At 38.9% G+C, this 18,373-nt stretch overlaps 1 pseudogene and 1 gene segment (V, D, J or C); both read right to left on the bottom strand.

The window, feature by feature from the left end:
• Window positions 1–7,777: 7,777 nt before the first annotated feature.
• Window positions 7,778–9,269, bottom strand: LOC143006151 (Ig lambda-2 chain C region-like; the record flags this gene model as incomplete). The annotated part of the segment is given in 2 exon segments: window positions 7,778–8,386; window positions 9,176–9,269. Coding segments are annotated over 2 exon segments (417 nt in total), but the record flags the coding sequence as incomplete, so codon positions are not given.
• Window positions 9,270–13,539: 4,270 nt separating this feature from the next.
• On the bottom strand, window positions 13,540–15,023 carry LOC143006150 (Ig lambda-2 chain C region-like; annotated as a pseudogene).
• Between the last annotated feature and the right edge of the window lie 3,350 nt (window positions 15,024–18,373).

The following is an 18,373-nucleotide window of genomic DNA, read 5'->3' as shown; positions in this document are numbered from 1 at the left end:
AGAAATAATCAGCCTTAAAACAAAAATATTAAAAGCCTGTAATGAAAATAAAGCAGAGAAACAGATGAATCCTACAAACCACAGTGTTCACCATTTTAATCCAAGAGTTGTAAATCTTCACCTGCATGTCTCATGTAAATATATTTTCCATCCCAATAAGGTGAGAAAGTGTCAATCCAAGCTGTTTTCCCCCCTGGGTTTGTGTCCCACGTTGCCTTCAGTGTGTGGTGAGCAGAGAAATCATTTCCATAGAGAGGAGGCTTTGCATCATCAGCTGATCCTCCAGTGAACTGAGAAGCTTTATAGTGGTGTGAGTTCAACACTGCAGGACTCAGATCTGTGAGTGAACACAGCAGAAAGCACAAACACCATGACTCTCATCACCATCCTCATCTGGACGCTGGCCTGCTGCTGTTTTACAGGTTCATTCACTCAGCAACATTTCAAACACAGTGTGCTGCCTTTTCTCTCATTGATTTCTGATCATCCATCAATGATTTGTTTTTCATCCACAGGATGCAGCGGTCAGGTGACTGTGACTCAGCCTCCAGTAGTGACAGTTACTCCAGGATCCACTGTCACTCTGAGCTGTAACACAAACCAAGCTGTTTACATCAATAACTATATGCACTGGTACCAACAGAAATCTGGTCAGACTCCAAAGCTCCTAATAAGACGTGCGAGCACACGAGAGCCAGACACTCCAGCTCGGTTTAGTGGCAGTGGAAGCAGCACTGACTTCACTTTGACCATCAGTGGAGTTCAGGCTGAAGATGCAGCAGTTTACTACTGTCAGAGTTACCACAGTAGTCCCGTGTTCACACAGTGATTTCTGGTGGTACAAAAACCTCCCTCAGTCAGACTGCAGAGACTCTGAGCTGTTACAGCAGGAAGCCGCTGCAGCTGCTGAAGGAGAAGAAACTCTGACACAGACCACTGAACACCGAGCTGAACACATCCTCACCAAGCACAACATGTTACACTCAATATACTGCAGGAATGGATGTGATATATATTTCCCTCCAGGATACATTTCACTGAACACAGAGCTGCTGTTTCACTTCATGTGCTGCTACTGAGTATGTTTGTGTTCTGCAGCATTACTTATTTGTAATATATGAAACTTTTTGATTTGAATTTAAACACTTTAGAGGACGACTATAACTCTAAACCTTTCAGAGTGAGATTTGACAAATTAAGTAAGAGATTTTTAATATTTAAAACATCCTAAATTTGCTTTCGTAAAGTTAGCAACATGAATACTTTTGTCCACTATGGGATCTTTGCTCACAATAAGCTCTTTAATTAGTTAAATCATTGAGAATTGTTCAAATATTTTTCAATGTTTAAGAGAAGAAGATTTTCCCCATTGTATTGCTTCAGTTTAATAACAGGTTTGGAAATCATTGTATATTTCCAAGTAAACTGTTCATAGCACAACCATAATGTTTCCGCATCAAACATAAATTGTCTTTAATGTTTGTCACTTATCACACGAGAAGTGGAACTCATCTAATCTTATCTAATCCAATCTAATCTAATCTAATGTATTTATTTAACTTATCACTGTAACTCGTCGTGTAGTCACTCTGATGGGGTTAAACATGGACACTGAGCATAGTAATATGTTGGTACCTGAGTTTCTAAAAATATCATCTCGTAGTACTTTAACTATAATTTTAACATGCAAAAACAAGGGGCCATAGTAAAGGGACCGTCCAATCAGTGAAGGTAGCCAAAGATCAGCTGATTCCATTTTACCTTTAAAGTCAAGCTGGCCCAGTGTCCTCTGCACTTAGAGGTCCAAGTCTGATGTTCTTCTCTTGAAGACTGCTCCATCTTAGTGAGATGTATGCACCTTGTTTCTCAGATGGTTACGATTTAGCGAGACACCAGGGCTACAGAGAGTTTCATTGTATAGAGCCTTTTTCCCTTTTCAACCTTTACAGCTACGGCTGGAAAATCTCCTGTACTTGGTTTTAGGTTGGTTAGAGAGACTGAGGGCCTGACCATGGGGCCAGCTGGAGAGGAGAGCAGAGACACACAAAGAGCAGATTCACTTCCAGTGGAGGACACACAGATGCACATAAGACACACACAATCAGTAACAGACTTCAACACTACAGTCACTACAGGCTGCATGAATCACACAGGAAGGAGAGGGTTAAAATATGATAAATATAATACCTAATTTTTAATGATCCTGTCTGAAAGGTATCAAATCCAAACCGATGACGATAATTCAGTTAAATTGAGAGGATGAGTTCTACATCACCACAAACTAATATATAAATACATTAAATGTGAATGATGTGTTTAGGAACATTACAATTTAGAATTTTACTTTGCTGACATTTTCAATCTGCATTGTAAAGTTACGGTTTGATTACTTCAAGGGACAAATATAGTTTGTTTGTGATAAAATGTTAGCAAATAATTCCTAATATTCATATCAAAGATAATTTAGTAATTTCAGCAACACACTGATGTAGTCACCTTGCTTAATATGTGAAAATTATTCTGCAAATGTTTCCAAATGTTTTTGCAAAGTAAATTACATAACATCATAAAATATTTATCATTTATTTATTTATCATATTGAAAGAAACACAATACTCCTTCAATTTATTTATAAATCTTAAAAATCTCTCTCTCTCTCTCTCTCTCTCTCTCTCTCTCTCTCTCTCTCTCTCTCAATCTCTCTCCTATTCCCCCTCTTTCTGTATAAAAAATGATCTCGAAATTATCCTATAATTGAATGTGCAATGTCATGTAAAATGTTTGCTTCAATAAAAACAAATAGCAAAAAAAAGAAAAAAATGTAGACATAAATATACTGACTTTTTAACATGTCAAAAAAATATCGTTACTTTTAGAACTGCAATACTGTTGCATAATATTGAAATGAACTCATTCAAATGGTCACTTTAAGTTGAATACTTTTTCTGAGGTTGTTTTTTAATTTCTCTTTATATTTAGATCTAAAACAAAACCATTTTCATTTCTAGTAAAGTTACTATATGACTTGTTGAAAAGTTTCTCACCAACTGTATTTAAAAGCAGTAAAACACATCCATCATAATTCTGCTACTGTATGAATTTTGACCTTCAGTCTCTTCAAGAAAAGTAAATCTGACATGTAGATTTGAAGAATGATCATAGAATGTAGACTTAATTGTCAGGATGAGCTTGGAACGTGTACCACAGTGATTGGAGCTGGTTAAGATGCCGTACAAAAACCTCCTTCTGTGACAAACCTGCACACATCAACACTGACAAACACAATACAGTCATAAATAAAGAAAAATAAAGAGTCTAAATGGGTTTCTGTCATTATATTCTCTCCAACAAAAGTGAAATGAAAACAATAATAAATAATAACATGAAGCAGGTGCAGTGAATGGATGAATGGTTTAAGACTTGAGCACACATGTAGACTGGAGGAGACCTGTAGTGATGTCACTGAGTCTCACCAAGCACAACATGTTACACGTATGTAGATATAATGAAACATTTATATGATCTTGGCACAATAGGTTTTTACTGACATTCTCAACAGAAGAGAGAAAAAGTCCTTCATTATGAATTGGAGTTGTCTTATTTTCTCTTATCTCTCAATTTAATAGTTTCATCAAAAGAAAAAAGGAAAAGAAAAAAGAAGCTGATTTGCTTTTCATTCATCATTTCTCCTTTATCCATCCTCACTATTGTTGCAGTTTTATAACCATGTTGACATCATCATCATCATCATCCATGAATGAAATTGTGATCCTGTCACTGATAAATTTCCGCGTTTTTAGGAAACGTCAAACACTTGTGAAGCTCCCGGCCCAATGCTGGACTCCAGGACCACAGCTGAAGGATCATAATGTGTGTGTCAGGATTTAGTGCAAATTATCTCTAAATGGAAACTTGACTCCACAAATTCAGGGTTGAATTGGGATCATCTCAATGGAATTACCAGAGCCTTGGTGTACATGGAAAGAAAGCTTTTGATTTGGCATTGATGACACACATTTGCTTATAGACTGAGACTCAATGACTCGTTCAGACAGGTCGTACCTGAGGTTGTGATCATTTCATTGTATAGTTTGTATAGACAAAAAAGGTCAAAGAGCAGATCTTTAGACTTCATATTCTAATGAAGCAGAAAAAAACTCTGAAGACGTGTTTGATTCTTTACATGATGTAATTCAAATTCATAACTTTTTTTAGCTCAGCTGTTCTGCAACTTTCAAATCCCGTATTTGCTGATCCCTCTCTCAAAAGGAAAAATGAGATCAGATGTATTCATTGTCAAGCTCCTGTGAGACGGATGTCTGATGCCTGATGTGCATCACTGGCAGAAACTGTGAGAGTTGAGGCCACTCTCAGGCTGGTGGAGGATCCAGTTACAAGCAGAGAGACAGATGAAGAGGCTGACAGAAATTGATAGAATGAGTGAGAAGAAATGGAAGAGAACAGGAGGAAAAGGATGAGGATGAAGAGTGGAAGCCTCACTGTGAAACTGTCAGTGAGCCATGGAGTCAGTTCACTGTTTAGAATGCAGTCACAGTAAATTGCGCAATCATTGTCATTCCACAGAGTGAGATATTGGTGTCAGTGGATGTATTAAGCTTATGGACGCCTTCCTCACAAGAAAAAGACACAATTTATTATAGAAATGCAAACTTTATTAGCAACACATGAATCACCACCATGGCAGTCATCAAGCACACTCCTAGCTGCTGAAGGACACACATGAGAAATGCAGCTGTTCTTGACTTGACACTTGACAGCAGTGTTGGTCTCTATCACACAAAGCTTTATTTACTCTGGAACCATCAAACAGTGAAGGTCCATCTTGATGAGAGTAGCTGCTGTGTTCCTCCTGCTCCCCCCACACAGAGCCCCTGCCCTGGGCTTCAGGCAGCTCCTCTAGCCCTCACACTGGCTCCCGAGGAGGGACTGGGTCTGCTTGTGGCCATGATGAAGGACCCTGCAGGAGTATGCCGTCCACCTCCCAGCTCACCATGGCTGCCTGAGGAGAGTAGCCAGTCAGCAGGCAGGCCAGCGTGGCCGAGCCCCCGGAGAGCTGCTCAGAGGAGGGGGGAAGCAGAGAGACTGAGGGCCTGACCTTGGGGCCAGCTGGAGGGGAGAGCAGAGACACACAAAGAGCAGATTCACTTCCACTGGAAGACACACAGCTGCACATAAGACACACGCGATCAGTATCAGACTTCAACACTACAGTGTAGCGGCAGATTACATTACTATAATCCATAACAGAATTTATCAAACCTTCTGAAAGATAAAGTTTGAATCCTTTCTCCTCTTTCTCCTCTCCTCTCCTTCTGATCCTTCTCCTCTCCCAATATAAGCAATCGGTCTCATGGCTTCAGTAATAAAATTACTGGCAAATTCATTAATTGATTAAATCTTTATATCTGCTTTAAAATGTGTTTCAGTAAATATGAAATTATATCTTAGGTGCAAATACGTAAGAAACACTCAAGTGTGCGTGCGTGCGTGCGTGCTTCTGTGCGTGCGTGCGTGCGTGCGTGCGTGCGTGTATTGAAATACAGTGGAAACTTCAGTCTTCTGTCTCTTTCACTTCCTGTTCAGTTCATGTTTAAATAATGAACCATGAACACAAGTTAAACTGAATTCACTTATAAAGTCACAAATGTGTTTGACAGGAATTAACTCAACATTTGAATCTATATGAATGTACACAATTCAACACAATCAAATCATTACATTGAACCATTACAAATTCAGTTAAGTGTACAAGAAACATTTCAAAATAAAACTTTCAAATAGTTTCATAAATTCATGTTTTCATATCAAATGTCTCACTTGAATATCATCTGAGAGAACGTTAAACGTAACCTCACATTTCTTCTCCACCTTCATGATCAGTACTTCATGGTGAAGACCAAAACTTGGTAAAAATGTTTTATTGTTAAAAAATGAATTTTTACTTCATCACACTCTGAACTAAACTAGATAAAATATGATAAACTATGTGTTGTATAAAGTATAAATCTCTGGTACTTACAGTCAACGATGAGTTTGGTTCCTCCACCAAAAGTCCACCACAGTGATACAAACTCATTAAGTGGCCGTACAAAAACCTCCTGCACTTTGAACAAGCAGCTTTACTATGAAACATGTCTGATCCTAAGAAGAACACTGAACTACTTTCAAGATTACTGATTTTAGCTTTTTTTGATCAGTGTATATTGTTTCTGTTTTTAGATAATCTAAATAAGTTTTTTGAATTTTGCTTTCGTTTTCTTTTAGTGAAAAACAAACAGTTACAACTCCCCTATTATCAATTTCCATTTTAATCCTAACAAAATTTTAGATATTATGATGTAAACATAATTATTCTTAATAATTAGGAATGATTAATTATTAATTATAAATTAAAAATAATTAATCAATAAATTTGGTCATTTTTAGGAAAACGTCTAACACTTGTGAAGCTCCCGGCCCAATGCTGGACTCCAGGACCACAGCTGAAGGATCATAATGTGTGTGTGTCAGGATTTAGTGCAAACTATTTCTAAATGGAAACCTGACTCCACAAATTTGAGGGTTGAATTGGGATCATTTTAATGGAATTACCAGAGCCTTTGTGTTCATGGTAAGAAAGCTTTTGATTTGGCATTGATGACACACACTTACTTGGACTTAGACTCAATGACTCGTTCAGACAGGTCTTTATTGAGGTTGTGATCATTTCATTGTATATAGTTTAATAAATAGAATCAGGATGGTTGTGTTTTTCTGTACATTAACGTGTTAGTTTCATTTCTATTTCATGTGGTCTTAGATATTGTTTTATGTCAACACAACCTGATTACTGATGTAACATTTTCACATTTTTCATCCATTTGTAGTTTTACATTTTCAGAACAAAAAATGCAAAGTGTCGGCACATGAGTCCACTCTGGTTCAACATTCAGCTCATAATTCCAGTAAGGAAAGGGGAGTAAAAGTGTCTGACAGTTTGTAATGACGGAGAATCATGATCATATTTAAAACAAAGTCTCTCGGGATCAGTGTTCTCTCCACCTCACCTCTCCTCTCTTCTCTGTTTCACACAGTGCATTGGAAATTGCAGAAGTTTAGTGGAAGAGTCTGTGATGAGGATCTGTGGTTCACTGAACACATCACTGTGGATCCACACAAGTGCCATCAAGCGGAAGTTTCCTTTCAACGTTCACATTTTGATGTTGACCCAGATTAAAACTGAATATTTCTGAAGTATAGATGAAGCCTTAACTGGTGCTAGAATATAGCAAAAGGGCTAGAAACTTCTTCAGTTCATTTATTTATATGAGCAGAAAACAAATCTATTGCAACAACCACATTGATTAAAGTGTCGGCTCAGCAGTGAATTATTTTTAAAAGACAGATGATGGTAATATAACTTGTACCATTAAACAAACTCAACCTGACTGTGATACTGAGGGAAGAGTGATCATAAAGATCAGGTGGGATGTTAGTATGATCTACTTATCTATACACTCAAAGCCATAGTGTACACACTCCATACTCCACTCTCCATAGACACATTCAGCTGTATAATTGTTGATTATATTTATATTGTCTGTACAAAACATTGTGTGTTTTATTTTTAGATGTACTCTTTTTCTTGATCTTCATATGGTGATTGCTCCAACTACCAATGTAGAAAGCTTGTGGGTGAAAACCTACTTGGCATTAAAACTCTTCTGAATTGGATTCTGATGGAAATGGAGTTTGTTGTGGTGAAAACATCACAAAAATATACAGGAACTCATGAGAATTGCAAGGTTTATTTCAAATATCAGCAATTATTTAGAGTTATATTTCCAATGAAGAGGAAATCTAAATCAGATTAGCAAAAATGAGATGAGAATATGATGAATATAAAGCTCAGTATGAAGAAAAGCAGCTCAGGAAAGCAACAAACATCAACAGTGTTCATTTTGGAACTTGCTCAAACAGCTGAACAGAGGATATCTGCAGCCTCCTGCAGCTCTCTAACACACAAGAAACAGCATTTGTAAACAGAAAGTGTTGATCCAAATCTACTGCGAGCAGTGGTCAGGGTCGAGGGTTTGAGTGACAGGACTCTGACCAGTCAGACTGGCCTCACAGCTCACTGAGCCCGCCTTCCTCCACTGGTCTGCACCCAGGCTGAGGGTGCTGCTCCAGCTGTAGTAGCCGTCCCTCCCCAGGACCTCCAGGCTGTCTGACACCCCCTCGGAGCTGCTGGTGCCCCCCACCTTCCAGCCCAGCCTCCAGGTTGAGGGGAAGCCCCCGCTGGCCACACACACCAGGGTGGCACTGCCCTGCTGCAGCTCCTTTGTGGAGGGGGGGAGGAGGGTCAGGGTGGGCTGCATCACACCCACTGAGGAGAGGAGAGGAGAGGAGAGGAGAGGAGAGGAGAGAAGAGGAGAGGAGAGGAGAGGAGAGTGGAGGAGGAGTATAAATCTCTCCCTATTAGACCATCAGCAACAGCACGTCTATATAAATTTTGCTCGTGACAAAAAACGAGGTGAATCATTATTTTTATTTTGTTTTTTGATTCTGCTTTGTAATTTTACAAATTTATGTTATATATTTTGCTCGAAACACTTAAGTGTGTGTGTGTAAGTGTGTGTGTGTGTGTGTGTAAGTGTGTATTTAAGTACAGTGGAAACTTAAGTCGTCTGTCTCTTTCACTTCCTGTTCAGTTCATGTTAAACAAATAAACCATGAACACAAAGTCCAAGTTAAACTGAATTCACTTATAAAGTCACAAATGTGTTTGACAGGAATTAACTCAACATTTGATTCTAACGTCTATATGAATGAACACAATTGAAAATAAATAAATCATTACATTTCGAAAATTAACATTTTTAGTCTATTAAAAATGTACGAGTAAAATGGATATGAACCTAAAACTTCCTTTAAATAGTTTCATAAATTCATGTTTTCATATCAAATGTCTCACTTTAATATCATCTGAGAGAACGTTAAACGTAACCTCACATTTCTTCTCCACCTTCATGATCAGTACTTCATGGTGAAGACCAAAACTTAAAAAAATGTTTCTTTGTAAAAAAAAAATGTTTACTTTATCACACTCTGAACTAAGCTTGGTATAAAAATGATAAACTATATGTTGTATAAAGTATAAATCTCTGGTACTTACAGTCAACGATGAGTTTGGTTCCTCCACCAAAAGTCAACCACAGTGATACAAACTCATTAAGTGGCCGTACAAAAACCTCCTGCACTTTGAACAAGCAGCTTTACTATGAAACATGTCTGATCTTTAGAAGAAGACTGAACTACTTTCAAGATTACTGATGTTACCTTTTCTGATCTGTATAAATTGATTTTTTTAATAATTAAAATATTTTTTTGGGGGCTTTTTACTTTAGTTTTCTTTCAGTGAGAAACAAACAGTTACAGCTCCCCTATTATCAATTTACATTTCAATTACAACTATACATCATTTTAGATAATATGAACATAAATATTGTTATTAATTAGGAAACAAATTAAGAAATAATCAGCCTTAAAATAAAAGCAGAGAAACAGATGAATCCTACAAACCACAGTGTTCACCATTTTTATCCAAGAGTTGTAAATCTTCACCTGCATGTCTCATGTAAATATATTTTCCATCCCAATAAGGTGAGAAAGTGTCAATCCAAGCTGTTTTCCCTCCTGGGTTTGTGTCCCACGTTGCCTTCAGTGTGTGGAGAGCAGAGAAATCATTTCCATAGAGAGGAGGCTTTGCATCATCAGCTGATCCTCCAGTGAACTGAGAAGCTTTATAGTGGTGTGAGTTCAACACTGCAGGACTCAGATCTGTGAGTGAACACAGCAGAAAGCACAAACACCATGACTCTCATCACCATCCTCATCTGGACGCTGGCCTGCTGCTGTTTTACAGGTTCATTCACTCAGCAACATTTCAAACACAGTGTGCTGCCTTTTCTCTGATTGATTTCTGATCATCCATCAATGATTTGTTTTTCATCCACAGGATGCAGCGGTCAGGTGACTGTGACTCAGCCTCCAGTAGTGACATTTACTCCAGGATCCACTGTCACTCTGAGCTGTAACACAAACCAAGCTGTATATAGCAATTCTAATGGTAACTTTATGAACTGGTACCAACAGAAATCTGGTCAGACTCCAAAACTCCTAATAAGATATGCGAGCACACGACAGTCAGGCACTCCAGCTCGGTTTAGTGGCAGTGGAAGCAGCACTGACTTCACTTTGACCATCAGTGGAGTTCAGGCTGAAGATGCAGCAGTTTACTACTGTCAGAGTGCACACTACCTAAGCAGTGTCTGGCTATTCACACAGTGATTTCTGGTGGTACAAAAACCTCCCTCAGTCAGACTGCAGAGACTCTGAGCTGTTACAGCAGGAAGCCACTGCAGCTGCTGAAGGAGAAGAAACTCTGACACAGACCACTGAACACAGAGCTGAACACAAACCTCACCAAGCACAACATGTTACACTCATTATACTGCAGGAATGAATTTGATAAATACTTCACTCCAGGTTTCACAAAAAAGGTCAAAGAGCAGATCTTTAGACTTCATATTCTAATGAAGCAGAAAAAAACTCTGAAGACGTGTTTGATTCTTTACATGATGTAATTCAAATTCATAACTTTTTTTAGCTCAGCTGTTGTGCAGGTCCACAACTTTCAAATCCCGTACTTGCTGATCCCTCTCTCAAAAGGAAAAATAAGATCAGATGTATTCATTGTCAAGCTCCTGTCAGACGGATGTCTGATGCCTGATGTGCATCACTGGCAGAAACTGTGAGATTTGAGGCCACTCTCAGGCTGGTGGAGGATCCAGTTACAAGCAGAGAGACAGATGAAGAGGCTGACAGAAATTGATAGAATGGGTCAGAAGAAATGGGAGAGAACAGGAGGAAAAGGATGAGGATGAAGAGTGGAAGCCTCACTGTGAAACTGTCAGTGAGCCATGGAGTCAGTTCACTGTTTAGAATGCAGTCACAGTAAATTGCGCAATCATTGTCATTTCACAGAGTGAGATGTTGGTGTCAGTGGATGTATTAAGCTAATGGACGCCTTCCTCACAAGAAAAAGACAGAAACAGAATATATCAAACCTTCTGAAAGATAAAGTTTGAATCCTTTCTCCTCTTTCTCCTCTCCTCTCCTTCTGATCCTTCTCCTCTCCCACTATAAGCAATCAGTCTCATGACTTCAGTAATAATGTTACTGGCAAATTCATTAATTGATGATATCTTTATATCTGCTTTAAAATGTGTTTCAGTAAATATGAAATTATATCTTAGGTGCAAATACGTAAGAAACACTCAAGTGTGTTTGTGTGTGTGCGTGCGTGCGTGCGTGCGTGTGTTGAATTCACTTATAAAGTCACAAATGTGTTTGACAGGAATTAACTCAACATTTGAATCTAGCGTCTATATGAATGTAAACAATTCAACACAATGAAATCATTACATTGAACCATTACAAATTCAGTTAAGTCAAACTTTACAAGAAACATTTCAAAATAAAACTTTCAAATAGTTTCATAAATTCATGTTTTCATATCAAATGTCTCACATTAATATCATCTGAGAGAACGTTAAACGTAACCTCACATTTCTTCTCCACCTTCATGATCAGTACTTCATGGTGAAGACCAAAACTTGGTAAAAATGTTTCATTGTTAAAAAATGAATTTTTACTTCATCACACTCTGAACTAAGCTTGGTAAAATATGATAAACTATATGTTGTATGAAGTATAAATCTCTGGTACTTACAGTCAACGATGAGTTTGGTTCCTCCACCAAAAGTCCACCACAGTGATACAAACTCATTAAGTGGCCGTACAAAAACCTCCTGCACTTTGAACAAGCAGCTTTACTATGAAACATGTCTGATCCTAAGAAGACTGAACTACTTTCAAGATTACTGATTTTACTTTTTTTTTGATCAGTGTATATTGTTTCTGTTTTAAGATAATCTAAATAAGTTTTTTGAATTTTGCTTTCGTTTTCTTTTAGTGAAAAACAAACAGTTACAACCCTACTATTATCAATTTCCATTTTAATCCTAACAAAATGTTAGATATTATGATGTAAACATAATTATTCTTAATAATTAGGAATTATTAATTATTAATTATAAATTAAAAATAATTAATCAATAAATTTGGTCATTTTTAGGAAAACGTCAAACACTTGTGAAGCTCCCGGCCCAATGCTGGACTCCAGGACCACAGCTGAAGGATCATAATGTGTGTGTCAGGATTTAGTGCAAACTATTTCTAAATGGAAACCTGACTCCACAAATTTGAGGGTTGAATTGGGATCATTTTAATGGAATTACCAGAGCCTTGGTGTTCATGGAAAGAAAGCTTTTGATTTGGCATTGATGACACACACTTACTTAGACTTAGACTCAATGACTCGTTCAGACAGGTTGTACCTGAGGTTGTGATCATTTCATTGTATATAGTTTTATAAATAGAATCAGGATGGTTGTGTTTTTCTGTACATTAACGTGTTAGTTTCATTTCTATTTCATGTGGTCTTAGATATTGTTTTATGTCAACACAACCTGATTACTGATGTAACATTTTCACATTTTTCATCCATTTGTAGTTTTACATTTTCAGAACAAAAAATGCAAAGTGTCGGCACATGAGTCCACTCTGGTTCAACATTCAGCTCATAATTCCAGTAAGGAAAGGGGAGTAAAGGTGTCTGACAGTTTGTAATGACGGAGAATCATGATCATATTTAAAACAAATTCTCTCGGGATCAGTGTTCTCTCCACCTCACCTCTCCTCTCTTCTCTGTTTCACACAGTGCATTGGAAATTGCAGAAGTTTAGTGGAAGAGTCTGTGATGAGGATCTGTGGTTCACTGAACACATCACTGTGGATCCACACAAGTGCCATCAAGCGGAAGTTTCCTTTCAACGTTCACATTTTGATGTTGACCCAGATTAAAACTGAATATTTCTGAAGTATAGATGAAGCCTTAACTGGTGCTAGAATATAGCAAAAGGGCTAGAAACTTCTTCAGTTCATTTATTTATATGAGCAGAAAACAAATCTATTGCAACAACCACATTGATTAAAGTGTCGGCTCAGCAGTGAATTAATTTTAAAAGACAGATGATGGTAATATAACTTGTACCATTAAACAAACTCAACCTGACTGTGATACTGAGGGAAGAGTGATCATAAAGATCAGGTGGGATGTTAGTATGATCTACTTATCTATACACTCAAAGCCATAGTGTACACACTCCATACTCCACTCTCCATAGACACATTCAGCTGTATAATTGTTGATTATATTTATATTGTCTGTACAAAACATTATGTGTTTTATTTTTAGATGTACTCTTTTTCTTGATCTTCATATGGTGATTGCTCCAACTACCAATGTAGAAAGCTTGTGGGTGAAAACCTACTTGGCATTAAAACTCTTCTGAATTGGATTCTGATGGAAATGGAGTTTGTTGTGGTGAAAACATCACAAAAATATACAGGAACTCATGAGAATTGCAAGGTTTATTTCAAATATCAGCAATTATTTAGAGTTACATTTCCAATGAAGAGGAAATCTAAATCAGATTAGCAAAAATGAGATGAGAATATGATGAATATAAAGCTCAGTATGAAGAAAAGCAGCTCAGGAAAGCAACAAACATCAACAGTGTTCATTTTGGAACTTGCTCAAACAGCTGAACAGAGGATATCTGCAGCCTCCTGCAGCTCTCTAACACACAAGAAACAGCATTTGTAAACAGAAAGTGTTGATCCAAATCTACTGCGAGCAGTGGTCAGGGTCCAGGGTTTGAGTGACAGGACTCTGACCAGTCAGACTGGCCTCACAGCTCACTGAGCCCGCCTTCCTCCACTGGTCTGCACTGACGCTCAGGGTGCTGCTCCAGCTGTAGTAGCCGTCCCTCCCCAGGACCTCCAGGCTGTCTGACACCCCCTCGGAGCTGCTGGTGCCCCCCACCTTCCAGCCCAGCCTCCAGGTTGAGGGGAAGCCCCCGCTGGCCACACACACCAGGGTGGCACTGCCCTGCTGCAGCTCCTTTGTGGAGGGGGGAGGAGGGTCAGGGTGGGCTGCATCACACCCACTGAGGAGAGGAGAGGAGAGGAGAGGAGAGGAGAGGAGAGAAGAGGAGAGGAGAGGAGAGGAGAGTGGAGGAGGAGTATAAATCTCTCCCTATTAGACCATCAGCAACAGCACGTCTATATAAATTTTGCTCGTGACAAAAAACGAGGTGAATCATTATTTTCATTTTGTTTTTTGATTCTGCTTTGTAATTTTACAAATTTATGTTATATATTTTGCTCGAAACACTTAAGTGTGTGTGTGTAAGTGTGTGTGTGTGTGTGTGTGTGTGTATTTAAGTACAGTGGAAACTTAAGTCGTCTGTCTCTTTCACTTCCTGTTCAGTTCATGTTAAACAAATAAACCATGAACACAAAGTCCAAGTTAAACTGAATTCACTTATAAAGTCACAAATGTGTTTGACAGGAATTAACTCAACATTTGAATCTAACGTCTATATGATGAACACAATTGAAAATAAATAAATCATTACATTTCGAAAATTAACATTTTTAGTCTATTAAAAATGTACGAGTAAAATGGATATGAAAATAAAACTTCCTTTAAATAGTTTCATAAATTCATGTTTTCATATCAAATGTCTCACTTTAATATCATCTGAGAGAACGTTAAACGTAACCTCACATTTCTTCTCCACCTTCATGATCAGTACTTCATGGTGAAGACCAAAACTTGGTAAAAATGTTTCATTGTTAAAAAATGAATTTTTACTTCATCACACTCTGAACTAAGCTTGGTATAAAAATGATAAACTATATGTTGTATAAAGTATAAATCTCTGGTACTTACAGTCAACGATGAGTTTGGTTCCTCCACCAAAAGTCCACCACAGTGATACAAACTCATTAAGTGGCCGTACAAAAACCTCCTGCACTTTGAACAAGCAGCTTTACTATGAAACATGTCTGATCTTTAGAAGAAGACTGAACTACTTTCAAGATTACTGATGTTTCCTTTTCTGATCAGTTTATATTGATTTTTTTAATAATTAAAATATTTTTTTGGGGCTTTTTACTTTAGTTTTCTTTCAGTGAGAAACAAACAGTTACAGCTCCCCTATTATCAATTTACATTTCAATTACAACTATACATCATTTTAGATAATATGAACATAAATATTGTTATTAAATAGGAAACAAATTAAGAAATAATCAGCCTTAAAATAAAAGCAGAGAAACAGATGAATCCTACAAACCACAGTGTTCACCATTTTAATCCAAGAGTTGTAAATCTTCACCTGCATGTCTCATGTAAATATATTTTCCATCCCAATAAGGTGAGAAAGTGTCAATCCAAGCTGTTTTCCCTCCTGGGTTTGTGTCCCACGTTGCCTTCAGTGTGTGGAGAGCAGAGAAATCATTTCCATAGAGAGGAGGCTTTGCATCATCAGCTGATCCTCCAGTGAACTGAGAAGCTTTATAGTGGTGTGAGTTCAACACTGCAGGACTCAGATCTGTGAGTGAACACAGCAGAAAGCACAAACACCATGACTCTCATCACCATCCTCATCTGGACGCTGGCCTGCTGCTGTTTTACAGGTTCATTCACTCAGCAACATTTCAAACACAGTGTGCTGTCTTTTCTCTGATTGATTTCTGATCATCCATCAATGATTTGTTTTTCATCCACAGGATGCAGCGGCCAGGTGACTGTGACTCAGCCTCCAGTAGTGACATTTACTCCAGGATCCACTGTCACTCTGAGCTGTAACACAAACCAAGCTGTTTTCACAGCTTCTGGTTTAAGCTTTATGAACTGGTACCAACAGAAATCTGGTCAGACTCCAAAGCTCCTTATTAGATATGCGAGCACACTAGAGTCAGACACTCCAGCTCGGTTTAGTGGCAGTGGAAGCAGCACTGACTTCACTTTGACCATCAGTGGAGTTCAGGCTGAAGATGCAGCAGTTTACTACTGTCAGAGTTTCCACAGTAGTGGTGTGTTCACACAGTGATTTCTGGTGGTACAAAAACCTCCCTCAGTCAGACTGCAGAGACTCTGAGCTGTTACAGCAGGAAGCCGCTGCAGCTGCTGAAGGAGAAGAAACTCTGACACAGACCACTGAACACAGAGCTGAACACAAACTTCACCAAGCACAACATGTTACACTCAATATATATCACTTTATCACTACATCACTTCAAATCTAATATTCTCAGTATCATCAAGCAGAACTCCTTTCAACGTGGACATTTTTCTTGTCTTCGTGTTTTCTTGTCTTAAGTCGTATGAAGCGTTATACATGGTGCAAGAATAGAGCTAAAGGGCTAGAAACTTCTTCAGTTAATTCATATTGGATCAGTACAGTAAGAATATTACAACAACAAGCACATTCATAAAACTGTAGGTTCAGAAGTGAATTACTTTTAAAAGACAGATGATGGTAATATAACTTGTACCATTAACCAAACCAAACCTGACTGTGATACTGAGGGAAGTGTGAATATAAAGATCAGGTGTGAAAACATCACAAAATGATACAGGAACACAGACCACTGAACACAGAGCTGAACACAAACCTCACCAAGCACAACATGTTACGTTTTTAGGAAACGTCAAACACTTGTGAAGCTCCCGGCCCAATGCTGGACTCCAGGACCACAGCTGAAGGATCATAATGTGTGTGTCAGGATTTAGTGCAAACCATTTCTAAATGGAAACCTAACTCCTCAAATTTGGGGGTTGAATTGGGATCATTTCAATGGAATTACCAGAGCCTTTGTGTACATGGAAAGGAGGATTCTCCTACCGTTGATTTGGCATTGATGACACACACTTGTTTAGACAAAGACTCAATGCTCTTTCAGACAGGTCGTACCTGAGGTGACACAGGCGCATATTGTTTTTTTCACTCTAATATACAGGATATGAGGTCTACAGACACATCCTGGTAGAGTTTGAGTTAAGTTCACTCTGAAATGCTCAATAACTTCCCCTGGTCTTCCTCCTCTCATTACAACTATCCCCATGATTAGCCTTTAACTCTTTAGAAAGCTTTAGACTGTGATCGACTGTGGTGGACAACGTACACAAATCCTGTACTTGTGTTAAGTACAGAAACTCACATTGGAGTCAAAAGTAGGATATGTTAGTTTGAAATGTAGTGGAGTAACAGTAAAAAGTATCCCAAAATGGACACACTTGAGTAAAGTACAGATACATTCAAAGGACTCCACACATGTATAATGTAAGCAGACTTCAAGGGTAAATAGTTCAGGTTAAATGTTCAGATGCTTGAGATTTCTGCTGATAGCCCAAGGGTCAGAGGTCACAGGAGAACACACTCACACAGCTGATCAGCTTATCAGGAACTCACTTAACTTCATTCACTTGTGACTTAGGAAGTGGTGATGAGTATACAGCCATTAACACAAGTTACAGACCAAGCATGAGAAAGAAGTCAAATACACAGTTTCCATGTGGACTTCAGCTCTGCCTTCAACACCATCATCCCGTCACTGCTGCAGGTCAAGCTCTCCCAGCTTCACGTGCCCGACTCCACCTGCAGATGGATCACAGACTTCCTGACTGACAGGAAGCAGCAGGTGAAGCTGGGGAAACACGTCTCGGACTCACGCACCATCTGCACCGGTTCCCCTCAGGGCTACGTTCTTTCTTTTCTGCTCTTCTCCTTATACACCAATGACTTCACCTCCAGTCATCAGTTGGTCCTGCTCCTGAAGTTCGCGGACGACACCACCATCATTGGACTCATCTCTGATGGGGACGAGTCCGCCTACAGGCGGGAGATTGACCGTCTGGTGAATTGTTGCTGGCAGAACAATCTGGAGCTTAATGCTCTGAAAACAAAGGAGATGGTTGTGGATTTCTGACTGAATGCAGCCCCACTGCCCCCATCACTCTTTGTAACTCCCCAGTTGACACTGTGGAGTCTTTTCGATTCCTGGCATCCATCATCTCCCAGGACCTCAAGTGGGAGCTCAACATCAGCTCCCTCACCAAAAAAGCCCAGTAGAGGATATTCTTCCTGCGGCAGATGAAGAAGTTCAGCCTGCCATAGACGATGATGGTACACTTCTACTCTGCCATCATTGAGTCCATCCTCACCTCCTCCATCACCATCAGTAGGTTTGCTGCAGCCACTGCCAAGGACAAGAGCAGGCTGCAGCGTATCATACGCTGTGCGAAGAAGATGATTGGCTGCGACCTGCCGCCCCTCCAGGAACTGCATGTCTGCCGGACCCTGACGCGGGCGGGCAAGATTGTGGCCGACCCCTC

This window comes from Genypterus blacodes, unplaced genomic scaffold (assembly GCF_046128005.1).
Source record: "Genypterus blacodes isolate CSIRO-AG114 ecotype Tasmania unplaced genomic scaffold, CSIRO-AGI_Gbla_v1 ptg000073l_1, whole genome shotgun sequence".
NCBI classification, from domain to species: Eukaryota; Metazoa; Chordata; class Actinopteri; order Ophidiiformes; family Ophidiidae; genus Genypterus; species Genypterus blacodes.
Note: the sequence above shows the minus strand (reverse complement) of the source record. Positions and strands in the feature narration are given on the sequence as shown.